General features: G+C 41.4%; 1 protein-coding gene across 1 annotated transcript; it reads left to right on the plus strand.

Moving 5' to 3' along the window:
- Window positions 1–543: 543 nt before the first annotated feature.
- Window positions 544–25150, plus strand: LOC113242892 (adhesion G protein-coupled receptor E4-like). The gene is made up of 10 exons (XM_026481225.4): window positions 544–653; window positions 2414–2607; window positions 6979–7137; window positions 9308–9502; window positions 12376–12611; window positions 14442–14508; window positions 15100–15191; window positions 16372–16552; window positions 22650–22745; window positions 24979–25150. The coding sequence occupies exons 1-10, from the start codon at window positions 611–613 to the stop codon at window positions 25084–25086; spliced, it is 1371 nt and encodes a 456-aa protein (XP_026337010.4). The 5' UTR covers window positions 544–610; the 3' UTR covers window positions 25087–25150.
- The last annotated feature ends 2777 nt before the right edge of the window (window positions 25151–27927 follow it).

Raw genomic sequence — 27927 nt, forward strand, 5'->3', positions numbered from 1 at the left:
TCAATAAGAGAAAGACAATTATATGGTTTCACTCAAATGTCGAATATAAGGAAAAGCATAAAGGATCATAGGGGCAGGGAGGGAAAACTGAATGGGAAGAAATCAGAGAGGGAGACAAACCATGAGAGACTCTTGATTCCAGGAAACAAACTGAGGGTTGCAGAAAGGGAGGTGGGTGGGAGATGGGGTAAGTGGGTGATGGGCATTAAGGAGGGCAGGTGATGTGAGGAGTACTGGGTGTTATACACAACTAATGAATCGTTGAACCCTACATCGAAAACTAATGATGTACTATATATGTTGGCTAATTGAATTTAAATAAAAAATAAAAGAGTGAAGGTGCCTGGTTAACTCCCAATTCACTTTTTGATTTTGGCTAAATGCCCATGGGATTTGGCCGTTTCTTTCCCACACTAATCAGGAGTAATCAGTCCCATGAGTGTGGGGGCTTTTCTTTTTGGTGTCCAGTGCAGAGGATTATCACATTGGAGCAGGCGGGCAAGTGGATGTTGCTGTTGACCAAACATTCTGTTTTTTAGCCATTGAAACACGAAGGGTTAAGAACTGCAGGCTGAAGAAGACATTCAGGTTGAAGGCAGAAAAGCAGACCATGGATATTCACTGCACCACCGTTGAGAAGGAAAGCTCGGGAGGTATAGTAAATTGTGACCCTAGAACTTAGACTGTCAGTCCAAGAAATTTCCCAATGGAATTCCATGTTGCTCCTATAAAACAGCTCCTAGAGGCCCTTTATTGTATTTGAGTACGTTCTCTGGACGACATTTATAAAGCCAGAGTCTGGGAAATTCACATTGAGCTTTTATAGCCAGAAAAAGAAAAAAAGAAAATAATCCAATTTCCCATTTTGTTTATTTTGGATGTGTTCAGGTGGGACTGGAGTTGAGATTTCTTAATAACTTCCCATGTCTGTTCCTTGCTTAAATCACCTCCACCCTCTGCCGTGCTCTAGGCTGGTTTTCTTAAACAGATGTTTTCCCCCTGTTCGTGAATAGTGAACGGCTCCCCATTTCCTAGAGGAAACTGACTAGGCTTTTAGCTCTCTCTTTAACTTCTGAGTGTTTTGTGTTTATTTTTATTCATTTACACTTTGCTTTAAGTTTTAAATTTTTTTAACAATTTTACTTGAGATATAATTGACATATAACATTATATTAGTTTCATGTGTCTAACATAACGATTTCATATTTGTCAAGATCATTTTAAAAATATTTTTATTTTTTTAATAATTTTAAAATTTATATTATGTTAGTCACCATACAGTACATCCCTGGTTTCTGATGTAAATTTCCATGATTCATTAGTTGCATATAACACCCAGTGCACCATGCAATACGTGCCCTCCTTACTACCCATCACTGGCCTATCCCATTCCCCCACCCCACTCCCCTCTGAAGCCCTCAGTTTGTTTCCCAGAGTCCATTGTCTCTCATGCTTCATTCCCCCTTCTGATTACCCCCCTTTCTTTATCCCTTTCTTCTCCTGCCGATCTTCCTACTTCTTATGTTCCGTAAATGAGTGAAACCATATGATAATTGTCTTTCTCTGCTTGTCAAGCTCATTTTTAAAACTGTACACACTCTAGCTTTAATCACCTTTAAAATTTTCCTTTACTACTTTTCATATGACCTTACCCTCCTGCAAACTTATCTGCTAACAGTCTATTTCTCCCTCTTCCACTTCCTTGCTCTCTCTTTCATCTCTTCCCTTCTTCTCCCCTTCTCTTTCCTTCTTTCTTCCACCTTTTCTCCTTTCCATCCCTCTTTCTTTCCCTTTCCTTTCCTACCTTCCTTCCTTCTCTAAATCCACCCATCCATCCATCCAAACAACCATCCATCCATCTACCAATCTATCCATCCACCCAGCCATCTATCCATCCATTATTCCATCCTTCCTTCCCTCCCTGCATCCATCCATTCTTCCATCCATCTACTCGCCCACTCATCCATCTACTTATCTGCCTGTCTTTTTGCCTTCCTTCTCCTTCCCCTTCATTCCTTCCATCGATTCATTGATTTGCTTTGAAAATTTTTGGGGAATATAATAATGACTTCACATTTTCCTAGTTCTAAACTAAGGTTAGTTATTTAATATCTCTAAATTTTTCCTTAACTGTAAAATGCCAAAGAAAATTTTCCCTAGCAAGAGTGGTAGTAATGATGAAATTATTATTTAAATTAAAAATACATTAAAGAGTAAATGATTATGACTTATGTGAATGACTCAGCACATTGTCCCACAGTAAAGGCTCAATAAACGGGAACTAAAATTATTTTTCCAATGGTCTGGCATCCTATTCACAAATGGAAGTTAACATAGGTGATTTCTTAAATCATTTTTGTTGCCCCCAAATGGGCATCACTGAAACTAGGTGGGGTTTTCTTCTTTATCCCAGGTGTTGTTGCATTTATATCTTATGCTTCTATTGGTCCCATCATCGACAAGAGCTTTGTGTCTGAGGAAAACCTAACGACAAAGGAAAAGTTGCATAATTTCTACCTGAACTCCAAGGTGGTGAGTGGTACAATGGGATCCAGAAAGAACACCTCGCTGTCCATGTCCATTAATTTCACATTTCAGCATGAAAAGGTGTGTGAGAACCAGGTGACTCTATTACATCTGCAGGGATTTTGTAATTAAATGGGAATGTTTCTTTTTTTTTCTTCCTTATCCATCTGTCTATTTTTTGTATTATGTTATGTTAGTCACAATACAGTACTTCATTAGTTTCTGATGTAGTGTTCCATGAGTCATTGTTTGTGTATAACACCCATTGCTCATTTCCATGCTGATGAATTCACAGGTTGGAAGTCTGTAAAAATGAAATTGATTCTACATCAAAACCTTATGTACTGTATGCTGGCTAACTGAACATAATTTTAAAAAATGAAATCAATTCTCATTCATCTGGGAGACATGGTGTTAGAAAGTCCAAAATAAGCCAAGGGTGTGATATGGTTTCCTGAGAAACTGGGGTACCCCTGAGCTGTATTAAGGACATAACTTCAGAATCAGCCCCTCAAATGTCTCCCAATGTCCTGGACAGGTCTGACTTGTCAAACTGCTCCAAATGAAACTGGTCAGGGTTTAAGAAGGCACCATTCCAGACCAGCATGTGAGATGAGTGATAGTCCTTAGGTGTTTTTGAAGTGCTTCTTAATTGCTGTAACAAGGCATCATACCAAGCACATTCCAATAGAAAAGTTTTCTGGGTTTTAGAATTTTGCCAAAATTAAAAATGATTCTGTCTTCTTCAAATGGGTTGTTTGCTATGTTAATAATTACCCCAGAACTTGGAAACTTAAAGTGATACGAATTTATTATCTCACTCTGTTTTTGGGGGTCAGGAATCTGGGAGTGGCTTAGTTGGGTGGCTCTGGCTCAAGGTTTCTCATAAGTTTGCTGTCAAGAGGTTGGCTGGGGCTTGTCACCAGCAGGCTTCACTGAGGCTAAAGGGTTTGTTTTCAAGGTGGTTCCCCCATGTAGCTGTTGGCAAGAGGCTTCTGTTCTTGCCATGTGGGACTCTCTGAGATCTGCTTCAGTGTTCTCATGGAATGGCAGCTGGCTTCCATGAGTGCTCCAAGCGAGACCGCACCAAAGGAAGTGGATTTAGACTTGACATTTTGAAGGGCGTGCCAAAGAATTGATGGGCACATTTTAAACCACTACAGGGAGAGTTGGAGATGAATATTCTGGGTTCAAGTCCCAGCTCCCTTCCCACTCACTAGTTAGGCAAATTACCCAGCCTTCTATGCTGAGCTCAGCCCAGATGCTACTGGTAATAACAATGTGCCTTAGGGGTTGATGTGTGGGATAAATGAATGCATGTGTATATAGCCATTAAAATAGTGCCTGACATCAGCAAATGGTGGTGGGAAAATTGGATATCTGTGTGCCAAAGAACAAAGGGGGACCCTTACACCATACACAACATGAATACAAGATGGATCAAAGACATAAATGTAAGACCTAAAACTATCAAACTCCTAGAAGAAAACATAGTGGAAAACCTCCATTACCTTGAACTTGGCAAGAGTTTCTCAGTTATGACACCAGAAGAGCAGGAAACAAAAGTAGAATTGACAAATGGATGACATTAAACTAAAAACTTCTGTGCATCAAAGGACACAGTCAATGGAGTGAAAAGGCAACCCGTAAAATGGGAGAAAATACTTGCTACGGGATTAGTACTCAGAATACATAAAGAATGTGTACAATTCAACAACAGCAACAAAATAACTTGATTTTTTAAAAAAGAGCAAAGGATTTAATACATATTTCTCAAAAGATGACATACATGGCTAAGAAGCACATGTAAAAAAAAAAAAAGAAGCACATGTAAAGATGCTGAAGGTCACTAACCATTAGGTAAATGTAAATCAAAACCACAATGACATATCACCTCACATCCATTATTATGGCTACTATAAAAACAAAACAAATTAGGGTGAGGATAAAGAGAAATTGGAACAACTGTGAACTGTTGGTAGGTATTAAATGTGCAACCACTATGGAAAATAGTACGGTCGTTCCTCAAAAACTTCAACCTAGTATTACAATATGAAATAATATCAAATAGTATTTAGCTTTAAAAAAAATGAGTACTGGTTGTTATATGTAAGTAATGAATCACTAAATTCAACATCTGAAACAAATTTTATCACATATGTTAAATAACTAGAATTTAAATAAAAACTTGAAAAATAAAGAAATACAATTTTGATATATGCTACAACATGGATAATCCTTGAAGACATTATGCTAAGTGAAATATGCCAGACACAGAAAGACAAATACTGTAATCTTCCATTTTGTATGAGGTCCCCGGAGTAGTCAAGTTCATAGAAACAGAAAGTGGAAGGGTATTTGACAGGAGCTGCGGGGAGAGAATGAGTTATTTTAATGGGTATAGAGTTTCAGTTCTGGAGATGGATTGCACAACAATGTGAATATACTTGACCCTATGTGCTGTCCACTCAAAGATGGTTAGGATGGGAAATTTTATGTTATGCAATTTTTGCTATAATAAAAGCTTTTTTAAAAAGTCTGTTGCATAGTAAACATTCCCAAGCGTTAGATACCATTGCTCTCTGGACTCAACTGTTGTTGATTTTTTTTTTATTATGTTCAGTTAGCAATCATATATTACATCATTAGTTTTTGATGTAGTGTTCAATGATTCATTAGTTACATAAAATAATGAATGCTCATCACAACACATGCCCTCCTTAATACCCATCACCCAGCTACCCCATCCCCCCACACCCCTCCCTTCTTAAACCCTCAGTTTGTTTCCTAGAGGCTATGGACTCTCGTGGTTTGTCTTCCACTCTGGTTTCTTCCCCTTCACATTCAGTTTTCCCTCCCTTCCCCTATGGTCCTCCATGCTATTCCTTATGGTCCACATATGAGTGAAACCACATGAAAATTGTCTTTCTCTGCTTGATTTATTTCACTTAGCATAATCTCCTCCAGTTCCTTATTACTCAGCCATCAGAGAGGATGATTACTCAGTTCACAGTTGCTCCAATTTCTCTTTATCCTCACCCTATTTTGTTTTGTTTTTATAGTAGCCATACTAACGGATGTGAGGTGATATGTCATTGTGGTTTTGATTTACATTTACCTAATGGTTAGTGACTTTCAGCATCTTTACATGTGCTTCTTTTTTTTTTTACATGTGCTTCTTAGCCATGTATGTCATCTTTTGAGAAATATGTATTCAAATCCTTTGCTCTTTTTAAGGGAAAGGATGGTGTATTTTTTTCAAATGCTTTTTCTCCATCATTGAGAAGATCATATGGTTCTTGTTTTTCTTTTATTAATGTGATCTATCACATTGATTGATTTGTGAATGTTAAACCACCCTTGGATCCGAGGAATAAATCCTACCTGGGCGTGATGGATAATCCTTTAATGAACATGGATGTCAAAATACTCAACAAGATCCTAGCAAATAGGATCCAACAGTACATTGAATGATTTTTTAAAAAATGCAATAGATGAGAATTTCAGGACACAAGAGGTGGTGAGCATTCAGAATATTTTTTACTGCCTTTTATTTCCTATCAAAGATATTGCTAAGCAATATTCAAACACCATTTCCCCTTTCCCCAGCTCTTAGCTGAAGATAGGATTCTTTTTTCTTACAAACAGCCTTAGACCTGGATTAAGGAAAGAAACAGACTTTTGTCTCCATCATAAACAAACTTTGGGCATGACTGAGTGACTGTGTGAAAGCATTCTGGCCTTGTTTTTACCTACCGCCACTGGGGCCCATTATAGTTAAGCTGTTCACTTGTAGGAGCTTCAATGGGCAAGTCCTTCTATGCTTCAAATCAGAGAACAGTGAAACAACACTTTTGTGCATGTACTGTATTTTGGGGTGTGAGCATTACTTAGGTTCTCTGTCTCTATCCCCCAACACATGCATCTGGGACAGTAACAGAACTTACACCATAAGCCTATGTGGATGTCAATCGAGTTATTCCATGCCGAGTCTACAGCTTGGTGCCTGCATATGGAGATATCCGTCAGTGCTATCGGTGTCTGTGATGAGGACAATTGCAAGGGAGAAAAGAACTACTAGTTGGGAATTCAACAGATATATTCTCTTCTCCCAGAAATCACATTGCCTTGACATCAAAAATGATCTCCTTTTTCCTTCCTCTTCTCATTTACCTTACAAATTAGAGAAACAGTCAAGTAGGATGGTTAATATTTATAGCTCTGAAGTCAGATCTCCAGGACTGGAATCCCATCTCCTTGATTATCACCAGGGTCCAATTGTCAGTTTCCTCCTGAGTAAAAGGAGTATAGGAATATCTACCTCACAAGGGTTTTGGAAGGGGTAAATGAGGTAATAGATGCAAAATGCCTAGTGTATTTTGGAATATGAGCAACAATCAATAAATGTTAGTTGTTCTATGACTGGACTAAGACAATGTGGTTATTCTCCAGATGAAGAGAGAAAATGAGCAGTCCGTCTGTGTCTACTGGCAAGGGTCATCTTGGTCTAATGAAGGCTGTCAAGTCATTTCCTCAGATGAAAATCAAACCCTTTGCAGCTGCAACCACCTCTCCAGCTTTGCCATCCTCATGGCATCCACCAAACTAAAGGTAACCTCTACTTCTGTAAGTAAACTTACCTCCATTGAATGGAACATTATCGAGTTCCATTAAAAAGAGGATTGATTGCATTCTGACATTGAATGGAGAGAGGTTTTATTTTTTTTTTTGGCTTAATATTTCCCTTTTTTTTATAATAATATTTTTTATCATATTATGTTAGTCACCGTACAGTACATCCCTGGTTTTTGATGTAAAGTTCCATGATTCATTAGTTGCGTATAACACCAGCTGTGATCACAAAGACAGCATGGTACTGGCGCAAAAACAGACACATAGACCAATGGAACAGAATAGAGAACCCAGAAATGGACCCTCGGCTCTTTGGGCAACTAATCTTTGATAAAGCTGGAGAGACGTTTTAAAGCAAGCCCTCTGTTCATGAAAGGCTCTTGACATTTTCAGTGGAAATCACTAGAATGTTGACCTGGGAGTGCAAGCCATTTACTGCTTCTCACAGTTTTCTGTTCTACAGAACCATGGGGCAGGGTGCTTATTTATAATGCAGATTCTTGGCTCCATCCTCAAGAGATCTGGATTCTGAAAAACCTGGAGTGGAGGTCAGGGATCTGCATTTTACAAGGGGATTCATAACCTAGACAAATATTTGTCGAGCATCTAGGACAGTCAGGCAGATTCTAAGTGTGTGGAAGATACCCACTGCCTCTGCGAATGGGAACATAGTAAGTAATGGACCTCAAGATAAGTGAATTGTATTGTATGTTATAAGCTTCCCTCTGATATGGGAAAGTGACAGCAGGAACAGCTCTGTGCTCCCTCAACACAGAGGGAAAGAATGTCAAACATCTCCTGAATAACTCCTTACCTTTACATCGATCATACATTGAACTGATAATACTTGGAAGCTACTGGGTTAAGGAAAAAATATTAATAAAATTATTTTCAAATTTCTCTTTTTTTTTTTTTTAAGATTTTATTTATTTATTAGACAGAGATAGAGACAGCCAGCGAGAGAGGGAACACAAGCAGGGGAGTGGGAGAGGAAGAAGCAGGCTCATAATGGAGGAGCCTGATGTGGGGCTCGATCCCGTAACGCCGGGATCACGCCCTGAGCCGAAGGCAGACGCTTAACCGCTGTGCCACCCAGGCGCCCCTCAAATTTCTCTTTACATTTTTAATGGGGCTAGTAGAATATGTAAAATTCCCTCATAGGATGTATTTTTTTTTGAAAAAAAAACACTTTTTTGAGATATCCTTGACATGTAAAAATTGTATATATTTAAGGTGAACAACTCGGTATTTTGGTGTATGTGTATGCATTGTGACAAGATCTTCGCAGTCAAGCTACAGAGCTTACCCATCATATTCTCTGCTTCTGTGACTTTGACTCTTTTAGATTCTGCATATATGTGAGATCATGCAGTATGGCTTGTTTCCCTCAGCCTGATGTTCTCAGGGTTCATCCACGTTGTCGCAAATGGCAGGATTTCCTTCTTTTTTAAGGCTGGGTAACATTCCATTGTATATATACACCACAGTGTCTTCGTCATCCATCCATCGATGGATATCTAGGTTGCTTCCACATCTTGGCTATTGTGAATGATGCTCCTGTGATATTTCTATGGGACCACGCCGGTCTGGTGGTTTCAGTTTTCCAACATCCCTGTGTGGAAAATGCTCTTCATGCCTCTATTAGTTTGCCAGGGGTGCGATGACAGTGTTCCATAGACTGGGTGGCTTAAACAACAGAAATTTATTTTATTGCAGATCTAGAATCTGGAAGTCCAAGTTCAAGGTGTAGGTAGGAATGTTTTTCTGAGGCTTTTCTCTTTGGCTGGTACATGGCCTCCATCTCCCTGTGTCCTCACATGGTCCTCCCTCTCTACCTGTCTATTTCCAAATTTCTTGTAAGGACACTGGGACTATTGGATCAGGGCCCACCGTAACGACGTCATGTAGCTCAGTTAACCCCGTCTCCAAATACAGTCATATTTTGAGGTCCCCGGGATTAGGCCTTCCACATTTTAATTTGTGGGTGGGGGACACAACCAGCCTGTAATACTGGCTCCATTTTAAATATGGGGACACCAGATCTCAGAGAGTTAAAGTCATTTGTTTGAGGGACAGACCTGAGACACCCATCAGGCACATAACGACGTAACTGGAAACTGTAACGGATTCCTTCTTTCGTGGCTCATAGGTGGATCCTGTGCTGACCATGATCACCTATGTGGGGTTGAGCCTCTCTCTGCTGTGCCTCCTCCTGGCAGCCCTCACCTTCCTCCTGTGCCGACCCATCCAGAACACCAGCACCTCCCTCCACCTGCAGCTCTCCATCTGCCTCTTCCTGGCCCACCTGCTCTTCCTCACGGGCATTGACCGGACAGAGCCCAAGGTAGGAGAAATAGCTGAGACTCACTTTTCTGTGAACATTTCCAGTGGCTTTGCCACTACGCTCCCAAAGCCCAAGTAAGGGTAGCTGGATGTAGGAAGAGGGAAGGAAGGTCTAACAATCTGGGTGGACAGTTCAACCCCCATTGCCAACAGTTGCCCTTTTTGTGTTGTCAGTAGTGGGTCTTGAGGACTGAGGGTTAGAAGGGAGTTCCCTGGCTATGAAATGGTGAAAATCACATATCTATCAAACTAATTTATTTCAACATGGCAAACCTGAAGCTCAAGCAGAGGAACTAACTCGCCTGAAATCATATAATAGGTTTTGTGAGCTTTTAGATAAAAACCTGAATGTCCTTCACTCGATGCAGGCACACAGTTTTAGACCAGCACATTCCAGCAGACTTTCCTGTGAGGATGAAAATGTTCTCTATTGAGCACTTTAATATGGTAACCACTGGCCACATATGGCTACTGAGCACTTGACATGTGGCTAGTGTGACTGAGCAACTGTCTTTTAAATTTTGTTTAATTTTAATTAATTTTTGTGTAAAGAGCCCCATGAATGTCTCCTTTTTTTTCAGCACTTCTTTTTTATATAATAATTTTTAATTATGTTATGTTAGTCACCATACAGTATATCCTTAGTTTTTGATGTAGTGTTCCATGATTCATTATTTGTGTATAACACCCAGTGCACCATGCAATATGTGCCCTTCTTAATACCCATCACTGCCCTATCCCAATCCCCCAACCCCCTCCCCTCTGAAGCCCTCAGTTTGTTTCCCAGAGTCCATAGTCTTTCATGGTTCATTCCCCCTTCTGTTTACCCCCCCTTCCTTCTTCCCGTCCTTCTCCTACCAGTCTTCCTGCTATTTCTTATGTTCCATAAGAAAGTGAAACCATATGATAATTGTCTTTCTCTGCTTGACTTATTTCACTTAGCATAATCTCCTCCAGTCCCGTCCATGTTGCTGCAAATGTTGGGTAATCGTTCTTTCTGATGGCTGAGTAATATTCCATTGTATATATGGACCACATCTTCTTAATCCAGTCATCTGTTGAAGGGCATCTCAGTTCCTTCCACAATTTGGCTATTGTGGACAATGCTGCTATGAACATTGGGGTGCACATGGCCCTTCTCTTCACTACATCTGTATCTTTGGGGTAAATACCCAGTAGTGCAATTGCTGGATCATAGGGTAGCTCAATTTTTAACTTTTTAAGGGACCTCCACATCACCAAGAAATTATTGAAAAACAAAGCTGGGGGCATCACGTTGCCGGATTTCAAGCTGTACTACAAAGCTGTGATCACAAAGACAGCATGATACTGGCACAAAAACAGACACATAGACCAATGGAACAGAATGGAGAACCCAGAAATGGACCCTCGGCTCTTTGGGCAACTAATCTTTGGCAAAGCAGGAAAAAACATCCAGTGGAAAAAAGACAGTCTCTTCAATGAATGGTGCTGGGAAAATTGGACAGCTCTATGCAAAAGAATGAAACTTGACCACTCTCTCACACCATACACAAAGATACTCCAAATGGATGAAAGACCTCGATGTGAGACAGGAATCCATGAAAATCCTAGAGCAGAACATAGGCAGCAACCTCTTTGACATCGGCCACAGCAAATTTTTTCATGACACATCTCCCAAGGCAAGAGAAACAAAAGAAAAAATGAACTTGTGAGACTTCATCAAGATTAAAAACTCCTGATGGGTATTAAGGAGGGCACGTATTGCATGGTGCACTGGGTGTTATACGCAAGTAATGAATCATGGAACTTTACATCAAAAACTAGGGATGTACTGTATGGTGACTAACATAATAGAATAAAAAAATATTACTAATAAAAAAAAAGATAAAAAGCTTCTGCACAGCCAGGGAAATAGTCAAAAAAACTAAGAGGCAGCCCACGGAATGGGAGAAGATATTTGCAAATGACAATACAGATAAAAAAATAAAAATAAAAAAAAAGACTGGTATCTAAGATCTACAAAGAACTTCTCAAACTCAATACATGAGAAACAAATAAACAAATCAAAAAATGGGCAGAAGATATGAACAGACACTTTTCCAATGAAGACATACAAATGTCTAACAAACACATGAAGAAATGTTCAAAATCATTAGCCATCAGGGAAATTCAAATCAAAACCACATTGAGATACTGCCTTACGCCAGTTAGAATGGCAAAAATTGACAAGGCAAGAAACAACAAATGTTGGAGAGGATATGGAGAAAGGGATCCCTCTTACACTGTTGGTGGGAATGCAAGTTGGTATAGCCCATGAATGTTTCCTAATTACAAGGTTGACTATGAGATCTGTAGACACCAAGCTCGAGATATCCCAGTTCAAGCAGAGATAGCTAATTTTCCCATTTACATAAAAGTTTTATTTAGGCCCCGGGGTGGATTGGATGATACCCACCCACACTGGTGAGTGTGATCTTCTTTACTCAGTCTCCTGACTCAAATGCTAATTCATAATTCCTGAAACACCCTCACAGACACACCCAGAAATGATGTTTTACATGTTATCTGGGCATTCCTTAGCTCAGTCTAGTTGACACATAAAATTAGGCATCACACCTGCCCAAAGGGCAAGGGACATGGACTATCCATTTCCAACACTGGTCTGTCATGGATCTGAGGACTGTTCCCAGAGCATTCATTCCTCTGCATTACTGGCCTGCTCCACACGTGGGGTAAGGATGGGGTCGGTGAAAGCTCCACAAAAGTGTGTTGCCCCCAGGCATACAGTCACAGGTGTTAGAATTAAAAATGCAGGCCAACATCCAGGAAATGCTAAGTGCTAAGGACATGACGAGGTACAGACCACATTCCTCACTCTTGTCTCCCCTCCAGGTGCTGTGCTCCATCATCGCAGGGCTGCTGCACTACCTCTACCTGGCCTCCTTCACCTGGATGCTCCTTGAAGGGCTGCATCTCTTCCTCACCGTTAGGAATCTCAAAGTGGCCAACTACACCAGTGCAGGCAAATTCAAGAAGAAGTTCGTGTACCCTTTAGGCTATGGGATTCCAGCTCTCACTGTGGCTGTGTCTGCAATAGTAGGACCCCAAAACTATGGATCACATACTCAGTAAGCATGATGTGCGCCTTTATGGTAGAAGTGGTGTCGTGGCTGATACATGATCTGAAATAAAAAAACACTTCAGTCCATTTCCTTTTGTGAATTATACTTCACAAAACCAGTCCCGTTTTAACAGAATCCTATTTTCTTAGGAATTCCTAGAGCAATGGTTCTCAGCATGTTTGGCGTTGGATCCTTTTGAGACTTTTGGTGAAATCCTGGGCCTATTTCCCCAAATAGGGAAATGTACCTCTCAGACAAATGTACTTACACATAAAAATTTGAATACAACTTCAGGACTTTCGGGACAAAAATGTGTACTTAGGAAATTCAGAGATGGAAAAGCCCACCTGTGGCCTCTGTGCATGAGAGATAGTGCATATTATGTCTCATCCTCCTCATGATCCTGGGGGGTCAGCATCTCATACACAGGACATCTTGATCTTAGTGCATCTAAGAAACATTCTTACGGTCTCAGTTAAAAGGAGAGTAAGTCAGAATTCCTCACTAAAGGAATTTCTGCATCACTGAAGAAGTTTGCAAAGCTCTGCAAAGTTAGCTAAAGACGTTAGTATTTTGGCAATGGGGCTTTGGTTAGGGAGTAGACGTGCATGTGCTAAAACAACAATAAAGGTGTCTCTCTTGAAAGAAAAAAGATGTCCTGTCTCCAGCCAGAACCCTATGTCCTGCCAGAATGATTCTGGAGATCTCATGGTAGCATAGATCAGGGGTTGGCAAACTTTCTATAAAGGGCCAAATGTTAACTGCTTCTGTCTCTGTGGGCCATATGGTCTTTGTGGCAATTACTCAATGTTGCCCTTGTGGTGGGAAAGCGGCCAATTCATAGACCACATGTAAATGGATGGATGTGGCTATGTTTCAATAAAACTTTATTTACAGAAACAAGGAGTGGACTGGGTTTGGCTTCTGGGCCATCCTTTGTAACACTTAGAATAGAATTTAAGTGTGGGAGCTTTTCTGCTCACTGAGTGTTGGCAATTGCTTATTACATGTACTAGTTTTATGCTGCCAGGTCTTTCTTCAGAATAATTTATACTCTCTTTGCCAACATAAGGCATGACATAGTAAAAAGTGTTTGGGCAACAGGGTACTTGGTACATGGACTATGCTTAGTTAATGTTGGTAGATTTTCTTGCTGTGGTTAAATTACTACTTTTACTCTCTTTCTGATAGCATTATTTTGGGGTATGATTTATTGAGCTTTACCTCTTTGCCAGGAACCATACTCAAAAACTATATACACATTATCTCATTGATCTTTTCTACAAGATCTATATGAGGAAAACGGCCAAAGTCTGATGAAAGAAATCAAAGAAGATTCAAATAAATGGAGAGATAGACCATGTTCATGGATAGGAAGATTCAATATTGTCAAGAAGGCAGTCAGTTCCTCCCAACTTGATGTATAGATTCAATGGATTCGAATTCACAATCCCAAAAAATTATTTTGTAGATAATGATAAACTGATTCTAATGTTTATATAGAGAAGCAAAAGATCCTGAATAGCTAACACAATATTGAAAGAGAGAAACAAAGTCAGAGGACTGACCCTCCCTGACTTCAAGTCTTGGCATATAGCCACTGTAATCATTTAATCTTTTCAGTACTTCTGTCTGCCCCCACTTTACACTTAAGGAAACTGAGGCTTTGAGCATACAGCTTCTATCAGATGAGAACCCATGTCTGATTGTATCTAAAATCTAGGTTCTGAACTAAATGGTTCCCAGCACCGGTTTGATCTTGCTACAGGAGTTTGAATTCAAGCTCTCTGCCCTCTGAGAAATAGGCAGCTCATGCATATACTTTTTTCTCAACAGCTGCTGGCTCAAGCTCGATAAAGGGTTCATCTGGAGTTTCATGGGGCCAGTGGCAGTCATTATCTTGGTGAGTGACTAGTGATTGTTATTTATGGGTGTGCCTGCCCTGGGTTGGCCAAGCATGGAGTGTGTTTCTTTCTGCAAAGATGGAAATGAAGTGAAGGTAAGAAAATAGAGCCTAATGTGATTAACTCCTCTTCCTGGAAGTACTGTCTTCATATGTTTTTCCCTTGTTCCATTATGATTCACTTGTTGCTTTGATGTAATATAACTCTGCTAGGTATTCCTCTAAAAATCCCATGTTTGTTCATTCAACAAATATTTAGCAAGTATCTACTCCGCACAGAGTGACATGTTCTCCTCTTTGCCAGCAACTTCCTAATCACATCCGTTGTCCTGATATAGACACTAATAGTAACCTTTCACTTTCAAGGTGTCTTGAATTGAAGGATACATTATATAGTCACCCTAATCAAGCACCAAGTGCCACAGGTACGCATACACACAATGTGCTGTATCAAAGACCAGAGCATATGCGCATAGCATCCTATGAAGCCTGTATCTTTTGGAAAAAGATACTTAGGTCCACCTCAAGTTAGGTTGCATTGCATGGCCTCAAAATAAAATTCCAAGTCAATATTTCATTTTGTGTCCACAGATAAACTTGGTGTTTTACATCCAAATTCTGTGGATTTTGAGAAGCAAACTTTCATCCCTCAATAAAGAAGTTTCTACCATTCAGAACACCAGGTAAGAAGGTCCCAAAATCAGTGGTATCTACAGATTCTTCCTACGGGACTACTTTTCTTTGTGCCTGGGAAAGAAAACCCTATACAAAAATCTGATATAACATTTCATGGTACTGGATAAAGGGTGTGTGAGGTACAACTTCTAGAAGTAAAAATTATAATTTTCAGGTAGCTTACTGTACTCCTTGATCGCTTTATTCGACAAATATTCATTGAATGCCTCTTTTGTGTAGCACACTCTTCATATGAAATTCATGCCAAGAGTATCAACATTATCCTCCCTTCCCCACCCCACGAGTCCACCCACTTCTGGGAACTCCATTATCCTTGGCTGGTGATGCTCAGTTCTTACTGTGCTGAACTAAATGATTAAAAATAATGAAAAGCACAACTAACATTAACTAGGAACTTAGTAGATATTTGGAATTTAGCAATATTCGTTTACTGAATGCTCATAACTCCAATCTATGTGGTGGGCATGACTACCATCCCCCCGTTGATAAGAAGAGCAAATGCTTATTTTACCCTAGAGTAGCAAAAATCTTGCATTGGTGAGTCACGTGGAAAAAATTTAAAGGAATATCTTTCCAATTTCAGACCCTGGCTTTGATCTCATCTACTTACCAGACCAATCTGACATCTCTTCGCCTTAGTGTTTTCCATCCTGGAGGGTCACGGCCTCACCCTTCTTGGCATTTCTTCATCCCTCTACATGGGTTGGATGAGGGCAGGCTCACACCCCTGTGTGCATGCATGCACACACACACACACACACACACGTCAGCTCTCCCAGACAGGTGGCACTAACAACCCAATTCTGTTTTATAAAACACAATTGTCATTTGAAGAAACACAACAGCATGTTATATTCTGAAGTCATGATAGCATCATCAACACATTTCCAATACAAATTTCTAGAAGGCACTTCCACACATTTTCCAATAGATCCAGGTAAAAGACTTGCAGATAAATCACTTCCAAGAATAGGAGAAAGCATTATTCTCAGAAGCAACGATTGAAAACATAGATTCTTCTTCATCTTTGAGTCGTATGACTGCATAGGTCACTTAGCACATGAGGTAGATGTGAAGTTTAAATCAGGTAATGTGGGCCAAGCATTTAGCACAGTGCCCAGCACGTAGTGATGAATGATACTTATTATAGCTCCTGTTCCTTTTCAGAGTCATGACATTTAAAGCCATTGCTCAGCTATTTATCCTGGGCTGTTCTTGGGGCCTTGGCCTTTTTATGGTTGAAGAGGTCGGGAAGGCGATTGGATCAGTCATTGCATACACATTCACCATCATCAATGTCCTGCAGGGTGTTTTGCTCTTTGTGGTACACTGTCTCCTTAATCGCCAGGTAAGGGTAATTATTTTGTCTTCACCAGCCAACTCCCAAAGTCTTATTGAATGGTTGTTCCCATTCTCACCCTTCTCTGACCTTGTATATTTGTATTTGGGGTTGCCTTCATTCTGAAAGGAGGGTTTAGGTACTGCTTGGGTATGCTATGTGCTCTGCATTTCACTGGCACCTGACTAACCTTCACATTCCAACCTATCTCTTAAGAGTGTGCTTCTGTCAGCTGGGGATGACATATCAAAATACCATAGACTGTGTAGCTTGGGCAACAGAAATTTCTCATACAATTCTCATATAATTCTATAAATCTGAGTTTAGGGTGCATGTGCAGTTGGGTTCTGATGAGAGCTCTGTTCCCTTTTGCATGTGGCCACCTCTTGCTCTGCCCTTACATGGGAGAGAGGAGAGAGCTTTTATGCCTCTTCTTATTAGGACACTAATCCTATTGGATCAGGGCTCAACCCTTATGACCTCATTTAACCTTAATCACTTCTATAAAGGTCATCATATCTTCAAAGACAGTCATACTAGAAAGTTAGGGCTTTAACATGTGAATTTTGAGGAGGCATAGTTCAGTCCATAGCAGAGCATGTATCAGTCAGAATAGGGGAGATTATGCTGCAGTAACCTATAGCCACTACCCCCTAATTTCAGTGGTTTATAACAATAAAGGTTTATTTCCTGCTCATACTACACAGCCATGGCTTGATCTACATTGTCTTCACTCTAGGATAAAGGTTGAATGACGAGCAGCCCTTACTTAGAACACTGGTATTCTCGTGGCAAAGGGAAGGGAGAGCCTGGCAACGTGTAGCTTAATTAGCTCTCTCTCATTGGGTGGAGCAAGTTCCTTGTCCATCCCTGAGTTCACCAGAAAGAGGATATATAAGCCTTTTATAGTGAGGTGCACTTTAAGGAGGGACACTGGAATATTTGGCTTACTATGCCAAAAACAGAGAGACTGTAGCTCTAATGTCAGGTTATCCACTGAGTAGGTTGCTGTGTGACCTTGGGAAGCCTTCTTACTGTCTCTGAGTCTCAATATTCTCACCTGTGTTCATGGCAATATCTGCCTCACAGGGTTGAGAATTAAAGAGATACTGCGGGGGGGGGTGTAAGATAGCATCAGAATAGAGGACCTCATTCCATCTGGTCCCTCAAAGTTAGATGGATATCTATCAAAGCATTCTGAACACATATGAATTCAACCCGAGAAGTAAGAAGTTTTATCTGGATCTCTACAAGCAGAAAAATGACTACTTTTTGCAAGGTAGGAGGTGTAGAACCTTGAATCTTTGGGGGAAATATCAGAAGATAAATGGAGGGGGGAGGGGGCCTCCATAAGCCAGCCCCTGGAAAGTGATACAACACCGGAGCAAAAAATAGGGACCCTTAGAAATCTGTTCAAATGAGAGACATCTCTTTCTGCAAAGGACACAGGGTATGAATAGGGCAGAATTCTAGGTGGATCATTGTGGTCTCGGAATTCCAGGAGACTCAGAAAGTAGGGGGGAGGCTGACGAATAGAGCGCCCAAGCAGTGGATCAGGGAGACTGGTTATAGTCAGTGAGCCCAGAAGGGACTCTCAGCTCCGGTCACCATAAACCACCAGCTGGCCCGTAGGGAAACCGCTCTCTGTCTGACCACCCTGAAAAGGACTAGAAGGTGTGGACTGTTTAACTTCCCAGGGAAGATATAAAACAGCTTACACCCATGACTGGGCAACAGCTCTCAGGGCAGTATGACCCACAAAAGAATACTGGGGAGGCACCCAGCCATGAACTGGAAGCCACGGAAGAGGGTGCACGCATGAGCCCATGGTCACTGGCAATTGCAAAGTCACAAAATGCAGAGATGCTCATGGATCCCTGGAACTCCCCCAGGACAGTTGCAGTGGGCAAGAACCACGGGATTCAGCAGTTTGGTGCACCCCCTCGCCCATGACTGAACAACAGCTCTTAGGGTAGTGTGACCCCTGAAAGGACACTGGGGAGGCACCCAGCCATGACCTGAGAGCTGCAGAAAGGATGCACGTGGGAGCCCACAGCTACTAGCAATTGCAAAGTCACAAAGTGCAGAGACACTCTAGGGTCCCCAGAACTCCCCTGGGAGAGTTGCAGAGGGCAGAAATAGTGAGAGTCTGTGGAGTTTGGTACACACAGACGTGGAGACAGTTTGACCTGGAGAGTTTATTGAAGAAAGGGGACTGCGACCTTGCAGCTCTGAGCCAGAGATTCCAGCACAGCCATATTTTTTTTATTTTTATTTTTTTATAATAATTTTTTACTATGTTATGTTAGTCACCCAACAGTATATCCTTAGTTTTTGATGTAATGTTCCATGATTCATTATTTGCGCATAACACCCAGTGCACCATGCAATATGTACCCTCCTTAATACCCATCACCGGCCTATCCCAATCCTCCACCCCCCTCCCCTCTGAAGCCCTCAGTTTGTTTCCCAGAGTCCACAGTCTCTCATGGTTCATTCCCCCTCCTGCACAGCCATATTTTCTCTGACCCTCTAAACAGAAGCAGAAAGCTGCCAGGGAACAAAAGCCACACAGTTGACCAGCTCACATTAAGCCCATCCCCTTGAGAAGGGGTGGGGCACTCCATCCAGGTAAAGACACCTGAGAAGTCAAAGAGCAAGTCCCTCCCCCAGAAAACAGACTGGAAGAACAGGTGAATGATAAGCTTATTTCCCACAGGACTGTAAAACTCCAGCAACAGGGGAAAAATAATATAGGGAGCTCTAGGTTTTCCCTCACAATTTGTTTATACCTCAGGCTAAAATTTTACATTTCTTTTTTGTTTCTTTTCTTTTTCTTTCGTTCTTTCTTTTTTTTAAATAATATTTCTTTATTATGTTAGTCACCACACAGTACATCCCTGGTTTTTGATGTGAAGTTCCATGATTCATTACTTGCGTATAACACCCAGTGCACCATGCAATACATGCCCTCCTTCATACCCACCGCCAGCCTATCCCATTCCCCCAACCCCCTCCCCTCTGAAGCCCTCAGTTTGCCTCCCAGAGTCCACAGTCTCTCATGGTTCATTCCCCTTTCTGTTTACCCCCCGCTTTCTTCTTCCCTTTCTTCTCCTACCGATCCTCCTACTTCTTATGTTCCATAAATGAGTGAAACCATATGATAATTGTCTTTCTCTGCTTGACTTATTTTGCTTAGCATTATCTCCTCCAGTCCCGTCCATGTTGCAGCAAATGTTGAGAAATCATTCCTTTTGATGGCTGAGTAATATTCCATTGTATATATGGACCACATCTTCTTAATCCAGTCATCTGTTGAAGGGCATCTCGGCTCCACCTGCTCTTTTGAGGACAATTTGTGTGGAACCAGAAAAGGCCCCAAATCACCAAGGAATTGTTGAAAAGGAAAAACAAAGCTGGGGGCATCACAATGCCAGATTTCAAGCTGTACTACAAAGCTGTGATCACAAAGACAGCATGGTACTGGCAAAAAACCAGACACATAGACCAATGGAACAGAATAGAGAACTCAGAAATGGACCCTCGGCTCTTTGGGCAACTAATCTTTGACAAAGCAGGAAAAAACATCCAGTGGAATAAAGACAGTCTCTTCAATAAATGGTGCTGGGAAAATTGGACAGCCATATACAGAAGAATGAAAGCCGGCCATTCCCTTACACCATACACAAAGACAAACTCAAAATGGATGAAAAACCTCAATGTGAGACAGGAATCCATGATAATCCTAGAGTAGAGCATAAGCAGTATCCTCTTTGCCATCAGCCACAGCAACTTCTTTCAAGACACATCTCCAAAGGCAAGGGAAACAAAAGCAAAAATGAACTTTTGGGACTTCATCGAGATAAAACCTCAGGGGAAATAGTCAACAAAACTAAAGGCAACCCACGGAATGGGAGAAGACATTTGCAAATGACAGGTCAGATAAGGGGCTGGTATCCAAGATCTATAAAGAACTTCTCAAACTCAACACCCAAAAAACAAATAATCCAGTCAAGAAATGGCAGAAGACATGAACAGACACTTCTCCAAAGAAGACATACAAACGGCCAACGGACATGAAAAAATGCTCCACATCACTTGCCATCAGGGAAATACAAATCAAAACCACAATGAGATACCACCTTACACCAGTTAGAATAACTAAAATTAACAAGACGGGAAACAACAACTGTTGGAGAGGATGTGGAGAAAGGGTAACCCTCTTACACTGTTGTTGGGAATGCAAGTTGGTACAGCCACTTTGGAAAACAGTATGGAGGTTCCTCAAGAAGTTAGAAATAGAGCTACCCTACGATCCAGGAATTGCACTACTAGGTATTTACCCCCAAAGATACAGATGTAGTGAAAAGAAGAGCACATGCACCCCAATGTTCATAGTAGCAATATCCACAATAGCTGGACTGTGGAAGGAGCTGAGATATCCTTTAACAGAAGAATGGATAAAGAAGATGTGGTCCATATATACAATGGAATATTATTCAGCCATCAGAAAGGATGAATACCCACCATTTGCATCAACATGGATGGAACTGGAGGGGATTATGCTAAATGAAATAAGTCAGGCAGAAAAAGACAATTATCATATGGTTTCACTCATATGTGGAACATAAGGAATAGTGTGGAGGACCATAGGAGAAGGGAAGGAAAGCTGAATGGGAAGAAATCAGAGAGGGAGACAAACCATGAGAGACTCTGTACTCCGGGAAACAACTGAGGGTTACAGAGGGAAGGGGGGGTGGGGAATGGGCTTACCAGGTGATGGGTATTAAGGAGGGCACATGTTGGGATGAGCACCGGTTGTTATATGCAACTAATGAATCATTGAACACTACATCATAAACTAATTATGTACTATATGCTGGCTAAATGAACATACTAATAAAAAAATAGAAATAAAATAAAAAAGTTAAAAAAGAAAAAAAGAGATATCGTGATATGAATCTCCTAGCGCAGTCCTTGGCACACATTAAGTTCTTGTAAGGGTCATCATCTTGTATTTTGACTCCTTTTAGAATATTGGAAACAGTTTTCCTGGCTTTTCTCCCTTTGCTATTGAGCAGAACTACCAGCGATTAAGATGCCAGTGGCAGAGAGTATCATAACACTTCATTTATTTCTCTTTCATCTCCTAGTGTTTTAATTGTTGGTATTTCTCACACCCTGAAGTAAAGTACAACTTAAGTGTCTTGGTGAAATAATGTTGAATATTACATATTAAAATATCTTTTTAAAACATGCTAAGCAGGTTTCAGGAAGGAATCCATGCAATCACAGGGAGTGGTTCAGCATAGTGGTTAGTGTCAGGGCTCTGGTGTGAGAATGATGAGGTGCTGAATGCTGGCTGTAGGATCTTAGACAAGTCCATTTAATTTCAACAGCTTCAGCTTCTTTATCTTTAATTGGGGGTAACAGAAGAACTTTCGTCATTTGGTTTATGTAAGGATGAAATGATATATTATGTAAAATAAAGTGTATTGAAGATTGTTAGTATTCAATAAATGTTGACTTTCATTGTTATAATCACCACCACCAGCACCATCACCTGCACTGTCATCACTGTCATCATGACCATCATCACTTCCGTGATCACCACCATCACCTTCACCATCCTCCTCCTCCTCATTGTCAGGATCATCATTACCACCACCACCCTATAGACTCTATAGAGACTTCGTGATGCCCCACATTTCGTAAATACATTTTCTAGAATGAAGAATTCGAATTTTATTTTTTAAAAATATTGTATTTATTTGACAGAGAAAGACACAGTGAGAGAGGGAACACAAGCAGGGGGAGTGGGAGAGGGAGAAGCAGGCTTCCCGCTGAGCAGGGAGCCGGATGCGGTGCTCAATCCCAGGACCCTGGGATCATGACCTGAGCCAAAGGCAGAAGCTTAACGACTGAGCCACCCAGGTGCCCCAGAAGTTGAATTTTAAAATGAACCAAGAAGAGGATGTCCAAGACTATACAGAAAACCAATGAGAGGGTGGTCATGGGGTTTGGCATGTGAATCTCTAGCCTCCTATTCAGGGTCTTTTCTCCCTAAGCAAGCTCCTGATGTGACACAAACCTCTATATTCCTCAGGTGCGAATGGAATACAAGAAGTGGTTTACTGGAATCTGGAAAGGGGTTGAAACTGAAAGTATTGAGGTAACGCGCTCTACAACCCAAACCAAAATGGTAAGACCAGCTTCTCTGCAATGCCGTGTACTGGCTGAACCCAACCTCTTGTACTGCCAGGAGTTTCCTGGTCCCTTGATCTGAAGAAAAAGAGAAATTGCATTACTTCCTCCATTATGCTGGTGGTTTCTGGTTTTTGAGACCAAAACCAGAGGAACTCTTTTCTTTTGTCTTTTCTTTTTCCCTTCCCTTTCTTCCCTTCCCTTCCTTCCCTTCCCTCCTTTCCTTCCCTTCCCTACTTACCTTCCCTTCCCTTTCCATCCCTTCCCTTTCCCTTCCCTTCTTTTCCTTTCCCTTCCTTTCCCTTATCTTCCCCCTTCTTCCTCCCTTCCTTGTTCTTCCTCTCTCTCCTTCCTTCCTTCCTCTCCTTCTCTCTCTCCAGTCTTTCCATGAATATTCAAATGATATTTATCAAAAAATTTAAATTTATTTAACAATGTTCATTTAACAAAAATTTACTGAGTATTCAGTATGTGCCAGACACTTTTTTTAGTTGCTGGGGAAACAGTGAGGATACACTGACAAAAATCCTTGCCCTCACAGAACTGATGTTCTGGTAGGGGGGGCAACAATAAACCCCCAAACATGGATTATACAGTATTTCACAAAGTGATGTGGGCTATGGAAAAATACAGAGCAGCAAAGAGAAATCAGGACTCATGAGGTAGGGGGAGTTTGGTTTCCAGTAAGGTGACCACGGTGACAGTCTTTCACCATCTATCATCACCTTCTATTTTAATTCTCTGCATCATGTGCCTCTCTGTATGATATCTGTCTTACTCTGAAAAAAATGAAAGTGTTTACCTTTGGTCAATCTCTGCCCCCTGTAAGTTTTAGTGCTGTGGTTACTATCATTTTCCTTCTACCTAGGGCAATGCCTGGCCCACAGAAGATGCTCACTTAACTTGTTGAGTGTCTAAGATCCTTGTTAATAGATGAGGATGCAGCCTGGGAAAGTCCACATGGTTGGCCCGAAGCTACTCAGCTGGATACCGGGGTTCAGACTCAGGTCTGTTTTCCTCTGAAAGTTGACAGCTTTCCTTGGTTGTCACCAGAGTTGTTTGTCACTCCAGATCGTCAACAACTTTTGGGACCAGCTTCCTGGGACATGCACTTTCAGACCAAGGACAATTCTGTTTACTGGCTGCTGACTGTGTCCTAACAGTATATGCCACTTGTTCACCCCTTGGCTGAAACCGCCAGCAGTCAAAGGATATGTCAACCTGAACTGTGTCAAAGAACTGTCCCAACACATGTGGTCTCCAAAAACGTGTTGCATAGTGGAATCCATTGCATGGACTCTGGGGTTCACCAGATTTGAGTTTGAATCTTTATCCTTTCAGGTTCCAGCTGGTAGATGCTGGGCAAGTATGTGAGCCTCCCTGAGACTCCATTCATTCATCAATGAAATGTCTGATTGACTGAGGAACTAAACAATGTACATGAAAGCACTTTGCTCTACTCTGAACCATGTCAACACTACTTGTATTAATACCAAATTATCAAGAGTCAGCTATATCGAAGGCCACAAACAGTAATCCTATCCCCTTATCTTTGGACACCAACGTCTACGTGGCTCAGCTGGTGTAGCGTCCCACTCTTGGTTTCAACTCAGATCATGATCTCAGGGTGGTGAGATTGAGCCCTGCATTGGGCTCCGCGCTGTGTATGGAATTTGCTTGAGATTCTCTCTCTCCCTCTCTCTGTACCCCTCCCACAACTTGCTCTCACACTCTCTCTCTGAAAAATTAAATATGTAAAAATGAACAACAGAAGGATATTCAACCTTACAGTCTTCACTGACCCTCTGTAGCATTTAATGATCCCTCACTGTTTGAAAGGAGCCAACATGCCTGAGTTCAAGTCCCGACTCCACCACTTCCAGGCTGCATGAGCCTGTTCTAACCACTTAGTGTCTCTGAGCCTCAGGACTTCATCTGTACAATGAGGATGGTGATAGTATCTGTCTCATCATGAGAAGAAAGCGAGGCCATATGTGTTAAGAACTTCGAATGCTGCTTGGCACACAGTAAACAAACACCCTGTAAATGTTTGTGAAAAGATCAGATAAATAAAAAGACCATCATAGATGGTGTTGGGGGGAGGAAAGGCTCTAGAGTCAGAGATTAGGATCTCTTTACTGAGCTTTGGACCTTAGAGAGATTCTGGCTTGTCATTTCCTGAGGTGTTAATTTCTCTTCAGCTTGTTCTACATATTATCTCCCCCAAATAGGAGGAACCAGGGACATCATCAGAAGTCTTTCGCAGAAGAGACGCGGCTTCCATGCAACCACAGCCTCAGACTCCTGTCTCTGCCTTTTGGCTAAGAGCAGAAAACTGAGCTGCTTCTGGACAGAGCCCCCTGTGGTCACACGTGGATCAGACAAATGCCACCATCTGTATCTTCCTCCTGAAAGCAGCTGAGGCCTTTCTCTATTTTGGCTTCTAGCTCCATGGAAAAGGGTCGTGGGGAGACCTCTGAGACCCATACCCAGTATTGTATATCACATGCCAATAAATGCTCAAAGAATAATTTTTAATAATGAAGAAAATAAGGGGATTTTCTTCTTCCAGGTATCCCTACCTTGCCCGGGATTTATTAGCCAACATCTAGATTCACCCGGCAGGTTTCTCTCTCTGTGCATTTTGTGCTCCTGAAAATTTTGCAAACTCGACATTTTCAGAATTCAATAACTCCCATGTGAACTAATATAAACAGGGGGATTGCATTCTTGTGATGCAAAATTCCACCACCATCCCACTCAGGAGCGCATTATCAACAGGAAGGGTCTTGTGCTCAGGAGACCAGCACCATCTCCTTTGCTTGATGACTTTCAAACCTACTCATTTATTGGGTTAATTTTGTTTTCTTAGTGTCATCTGGAATATGTTTTTGTGGAAATGCTCCCAAACCAACAGTGTGAAGATCACAGCAGTTGTTTGGCCTTGTGTGTTTTAATATTTCTAATTTCTTTTTCAAAGTAATTGGATTCTAGGACTGTTTTTCAGCATTAGAATTAATAAATGTATAGGTAACTTTCTTATCAGATGGTGTTTTAAAACCAATTTTACATGATAACATCAGGAAACGAAAATATAGCAGCCAAGAGTCTCCATGATTCATTTGAAGAGATTTTGTGTGCTGTTTCTAGGTGATAGACCGAAGACTGTGTCTCTTTACTGCTTAATCAGTTCAAATGTCTCTTCTACATGGCAGGGATGCAACCAGAGTGTATGATTCACTCCACCTGCTGGCCTTAAATATTGTCATTCCTTTTGAATGGTTAAAATTTTGGGAGATTCACACAGTGTCAAAGGCGTGCCTACAGTGTGAATTTTTATATCGTGCAATTTCAAATTTGCACAAATAAAGCTTCCAGGAAATGCAACCTTCCTAAGCAGTTGACAAATCCTTGCACTTAAGCCCCACAAGTGTTCTGCTGTTTTCGTGTCCCAGTTGCAAGAATAGGATAAACCAGCCAAATGTTCTAGGTGCTGCGTGTTTGGACCTCTCTACTCAATATTTTTCCTCCCTCCCGACACAAAGTATGCTGTCTTTCTCTTTACTGCCTCTCTCACCCCTTTGCTTTAAGAACTAGCTTCTACGTCCTTCAAGAGCCTTTTCTTCTTCTAGTTCTCAGAAATCCATCTCCCCTACTTGCTCTATTATCATCCATATGACTTGACTTACCCTGTATTTTGTAGGCTGTTGCACACATGATGTGTGTGCTTATAAATCATGCCTGCTTGGATCATAAACTTCTGGAAGGCCAGAATGATAAATGTTTTTTTTTAAATATTTTATTTATTTATTCGACAAAGATAGAGACAGCCAGCGAGAGAGGGAACACAAGCAGGGGGAGTGGGAGAGGAAGAAGCAGGCTCATAGCGGGGGAGCCTGATGCGGGGCTCGATCCCATAACGCCAGGATCATGCCCTGAGCCGAAGGCAGACGCTTAACCGCTGTGCCACCCAGGCGCCCCTGGATGATAAATGTTTTAATGATAAATTTAAAAGGTGATAAGTGAAATGTTCCTTGCCTCCACTTAAAGCATTACTTCTCAAGGCCCACACTGTTGAATTTTGGGCTGGATAATTCTTGGTTGTAGGCGGATATCCTCCACATTGTGGGATGTTGAGCAGCATCCCTGGCCTCTACCAGCTCTCAGTAACCGCCCCACCCCACACCCATTGCAGCAATCAAAAATGTCTCCAGACATTGCCACCTGGGAATAGAAATGATCCCGTTGAGAATTACCAGTCTAGGCATTAGTTCATAGGGAACAGGCAACTGCTGAAGAAGTCCTTTGTGTTCAACCAGCTGTTCCAGGAAATGAATAATCGACCAGAAACAAGAATGTGGTTGCTAGGTGCCTACTCTGTACTCAGAGGTGGTAATATATGTGGGGAATGCCTCTTTTGTTGTCTGCCCAGCTTTTCTTTCCTGGGAACTGCCCACCCCACTGAGGCAGAAGCCATTCACCAAAACCCACTTCTGCTTCTATGCAACATGCACTTTTGCTTAGAAGAGCCCATGCTTGGGTTAGTGCCCCAGAGAAGAGGAAATAAAACTAAGGGTCTCCAAGCTGGGAGTTCGTAAGATTTTCTTAATTGCAGCACAGAACACTTTGAGAGACTGATTTTGAAAAAGTGACTCCTCTCCCTGCAAAAACACATATAGGTAGCACATCAGTCAAGGATGCTTTTGGTTGCAAATAATAGAAACCTAACTGACCTGTCTTGCTGCTCCAAATGTGGCCCGGTAATTACTAGCATAGTGGCATCAGAATCATGTGGAAATTTGGCACAAATGCAGAATCTTAGACCCAATGCCAGATCAAGTGAATCAGGCTCTTCATTATAACAAGATCTCCAGGAGAGTCTATGCAAGCTAAAGTTTTAGAAACCTGGGATCTGTGGATCTGCATCATCAGCATTGCCTGGGAGTTTGTTAAAAACACAAACCTCAGATGACATCTGGGAATCACCACCAGACTCAAAATCCCTGCATTTGGGGGCTCAGGAATCCATGGCTTAACAAACTCTATAGGAGGTTGAGAAGCACTGTCCTGCTCAAAGTGAAGTCTCTGAACCAGCAGCAAAGCACTGACTACTTGTTAGAGATTCAACATTGCAGCCTTCACTCTAGACCTACTGAAGCAAACCTGTGTTGTAACAAGAC

This window comes from Ursus arctos, unplaced genomic scaffold (genome assembly GCF_023065955.2).
Source record: "Ursus arctos isolate Adak ecotype North America unplaced genomic scaffold, UrsArc2.0 scaffold_14, whole genome shotgun sequence".
Classification (NCBI taxonomy): Eukaryota; Metazoa; Chordata; class Mammalia; order Carnivora; family Ursidae; genus Ursus; species Ursus arctos.

Excerpts from the sequence above, each read along its gene's own strand:
- LOC113242892 (XM_026481225.4), top strand. The coding sequence starts at position 611 with ATGGATATTCACTGCACCACCGTTGAGAAGGAAAGCTCGGGAG. Across the intron at positions 654-2,413 it reads TGAGAAGGAAAGCTCGGGAG|GTGTTGTTGCATTTATATCT; the intron begins GTATAGTAAATT and ends TCTTTATCCCAG. Across the intron at positions 9,503-12,375 it reads TTGACCGGACAGAGCCCAAG|GTGCTGTGCTCCATCATCGC; the intron begins GTAGGAGAAATA and ends TCTCCCCTCCAG.